The sequence below is a fragment of the Salpingoeca rosetta genome (assembly GCF_000188695.1).
Source record: "Salpingoeca rosetta unplaced genomic scaffold supercont1.20, whole genome shotgun sequence".
In the NCBI taxonomy this organism is placed as follows: Eukaryota; class Choanoflagellata; order Craspedida; family Salpingoecidae; genus Salpingoeca; species Salpingoeca rosetta.
In genome coordinates, this window is record NW_004754914.1 from 942712 (window position 1) to 946448 (window position 3737).

Here is a 3737-nt window from a genome sequence, read left to right on the forward strand (position 1 = left end):
CGCTACGCTCACTAGAATGCCTGCCCCATCCCTTCCACTTCCCATGTCGCCTCATCACCACGAGACACTCACATACTTTATTCCTGCTGGGTTTGTCTGCGTACTCTCTGTCGAACCCACTTACCATGTCATCTTCTCACCACAACACACATGCACTCACGATTGTTGTTGATGCTGCAGCATTTGAGTTTTTCCAGGAGCGACGAAGGAAGCATCCAAACGACTTTGGTGTGGGCGACTTTGAGGGCATGGCGAAGCAGTTTGCTGCGCTGCAACAGCAGCCGTCCCGTTCACCGTCAAAGCCCCGCCCACCATGATGTCGGAGAGTGTGTATGGGAGGGGGGAGGGACATGCACATGTGCAGATGTTGTAGTTAACTCGTGTGCATGGCTTCGTACGTTGTGGTGTCTCATGTGTGCGCGTGTGACAGTTGCTCGCATGCAATCACGTGTGGGCCAGCTGTCTTTGCGTTGTAGGTTGCTTGTTACACACGCCCACCAGCGTTGCTCGTGCTGTGTTGTGTTGTTGATGCCTTAGTTCGAATGAAGGTTACACGACGCACTTGAATGCCTGTCACTGGCTTCGCAGAGACAGAAACAGACCGAGGGACAGAGGGACAGAGACAGACAGACACACAAGCAGAGAGACACACGCACACCACATACACACAGACAGACACAGACAGACACACTGCTTGTGGTTCACAACAAATTATGCTTGAGATGGTTTATGATGTTGGAGACGGTGAGCTGGCGAAGACGATAAGTGATGTGAAAATGACAACATGGGGTCAGGGTGAGGGTGAGATGACGTGGCCTAAACGACTGTTGGCATGCACGCATGCACACACGCACGCACATGTTCGCCATGAGCGCGCGATTACAAAGCTATCACAAAGAACCGAAGAACACTAGCAAGAACAAGCAAGAACAAAGAGACAATTGAGAAGCAGCACAGGGGAGAGAGCGACAATGGCGATTCGACACCCAGACGTGAAAGCGATTTCGACAAACTAACATGTCACAAACGAGCATATGGGTGCTGACAGGAAGCCTCTGACAAGCACACGCCCACACAACACACACACACACACACAACGCACACGCGCACACACACACACAACGCACACGCACACACACACACACAACGACAGGAACTGCACATGTGGACGTCTTGATGACACCGCCGGGGAGGACGTCGGGACAGGGGGACAGGAAAGGGGAGATGGCAGTGAAACGAAAAGCGATCAGGGGAGTTAAGACACCTCGGAATCAGGGGCAGCAGCACAAGGACGAGGCCGATGGGCCCAAGTTGAGAGATTGGGGCGTAGTGGGGAAATCGAACACAACACGAGCCAGACCACAAAGACAGGGGTACAGAGAAAGCTGAGAAGGGGAAAGAGGGGGGGGGGAACCTTCGCATACAACAACGCACAAATCAACACGACAGTTAGTCAATCGATAAACATAAGGCAGGTACGGCAGGGAACAGTGATGTGACACACAGCAGCGAAACGCTGACACTTGACGAGACACGCAGTTGAAAATGGCAAAAGGAGTATGTAAAGGCACATTGGGAGACTGAAGGAAGACACGTTAGAAGACACGTTGGGAGACTGAGCTGAGAGGAAAGCAAAAGAGGGGAAGGGGGCAAGTTGGTCGTGCAGAACCACTTAAAGTCCTTTTCCACGCAGCGATGGAGAAAAAACAACGAAGCACATAAAGCGTATGGAAGCCGGTTAGCCCGGGGGGAGGGCGTGGGCTGAGTGGTTGCTGCGGCTGCTAGTTCTTGTGTGTTTTGTACGTTCTGTAGTCTGGTTATTGTTGTTGTTGTTGTTGTTGTTGTTGTTGTTGTTGTTGTTGTTGTTGTTGTTGTTGGTTGGTTGGTTGGTTGGTTGGCTGTTGCAGCTGCTTCAGTAGCAGCAGCAGGGATTGACGGTGGCAGATGGGTTCAGGAGCTGGACAAAGAGATGTTGCGATCCGATTGACAGAACGACAGCGGAAGAGGAGGTGTGCACATCAGTCGTCGTCACCAGCAGCCTCGCCATCCAGGTCGTCGTAGCTCGTGCCTGTGCTGGAGTGACTGCTGCCTTGCTTGCCCTTGAGCTGGCCGCGCCCTTCATCTTCATCATCGTCGTCATCATCATCATCCTCATCATCATCACCATGAACGTCATCGTACTCTTCATCATCCTCCTCCTCCTCATCGTCATCCTCATGGTCGTCGTCGTTGTCATCGTTGGAGATGAGCGGCGCGTACCGGGTGAGCCCGTACTTGGTCACCGCCTTCTTGTAGGCCCGGTTCAGCTCTGATGGCAGTGGCAGTGATGACGGAAATGTTGTCATATTTTGAGGACGTTGTGTGCGTGTGTGTGAGTGCATTGTGAGTGCGTGCGCATTGTGAGCGCACACGCGAGGCAGCGACAATAGTACGCATGATGCAACGGACACACAATGCGGGACAAGCATAGAGCAAGATACTCACGCGACTGAGCAAAATGGGGCACAGCTGCACAGATGGCGACGCTCCGGCACCGTGTGCACTTTTCCGCTGAACGAAAACATTGGCAAGAACGAGCAACGTGTTGGGAAGAAGAATACGCGTGTGAGGACACTTGGACAAGGGGAGGGGTAAATGTGTTGGTAGTGACTCGTGGTGGGACTTTGTGGGCCAATGTCGTGGGAAGTGTGTGTGTGTGGGGGGGGGGGGACGCAAGGCCGGGCAACGAATAGCAGTGGGCGCGCGAGCTACAGTGTTGCGGAAAGGCGGCAATCCGTGCCCATGTGATATCGTGTCCGGTCTTACTTTGTGGGAGGTTGACGTGATAGGCCGATCGTGGGCAGTTGTAGTCGTTCTTGCAGCCGCGCGGAAGCCTCCGGAACTCTGAGAAGACAAACAAACGCAAACGTGTGCGAAATGAGAACGGTGTGCGAGCAAAGCACCATCGTGTACCAGAGCAAAGCACCACAAGAACAAGCAAAGATCGGTGACCGAGGAGAGGAAGGAGAGAGAGACAGAGAGAGAGACAGAGACAGAGAGAGACAGAGAGAGAGAGAGAGAGAGACAGACAGACAGAGAGAGAGAGAGAGAGAGAGAGAGAGAGAGAGAGAGAGAGAGAGTGTGTGTGTGTGTGTGCGCGTGCATCTTACGCTCTGGGAGGGTCTCGGCGGCGGGACGGGTGGCGTCAAGTGGGAGGAGGTCGTTCTGCGTCAGCTTCCCAATGTCGTTGTACAGCCCACTGGTGTTTCCGACAGGCAACACATGGCAGCGTGGCACGTGTGAGAAGGAAATGCAAAAAGCGGGCGCAAGAGTGTTAGGCAGCATGTTAGTGTGTGTGTGTGTTGGGGGGGGGGATTCGAGCACGCGACTTTAATGTCAGAGGCAGAACATGGCCATGAATGTTGTCAGTACCTGTAGCACTTGCCGCAGATGCTGTTGGGGAGTACAAACACACACACACACACACACACACACACACACACACACACACACACACACACACACACACACACACACACACAGCATGGGGGTCGGGGCTCGAAGGGAGGGAAAAGCGTGAGACCGATCGTCGTGTGGGCGAATGCGACGACATGATACGATGGGGCGATACAGGGACCGACATAACATGCCAAGCACGGCAAACCAAACACACACATACACACACACACACACACACACACACACACACACACACACACACACACACACACACACACACATATAGCGCGCGATTGTGG

At 53.5% G+C, this 3737-nt stretch overlaps 2 protein-coding genes across 2 annotated transcripts in view; one reads left to right on the top strand and one right to left on the bottom strand.

Annotated features, from left to right (window-relative positions):
- Window positions 1-561, top strand: part of PTSG_07688 (uncharacterized protein) — a gene marked incomplete at its 5' end in the record, with an annotated part of 5370 nt that extends 4809 nt beyond the window's left edge. The window contains one exon of the mRNA XM_004991428.1: window positions 181-561. Coding sequence (XP_004991485.1) covers window positions 181-317 — 137 coding nt within the window. The 3' untranslated portion in view covers window positions 318-561. The remainder of the gene's footprint in view (window positions 1-180) is intronic.
- A 138-nt stretch (window positions 562-699) lies between these two features.
- On the bottom strand, window positions 700-3627 carry PTSG_07689 (uncharacterized protein; the record flags this gene model as incomplete). Its single annotated transcript, XM_004991429.1, has 6 exons — window positions 700-2308; window positions 2485-2550; window positions 2806-2883; window positions 3150-3238; window positions 3412-3432; window positions 3563-3627. The coding sequence occupies 6 exons, from the start codon at window positions 3625-3627 to the stop codon at window positions 2019-2021; spliced, it is 609 nt and encodes a 202-aa protein (XP_004991486.1). The 3' UTR covers window positions 700-2018.
- Window positions 3628-3737: the final 110 nt, after the last annotated feature.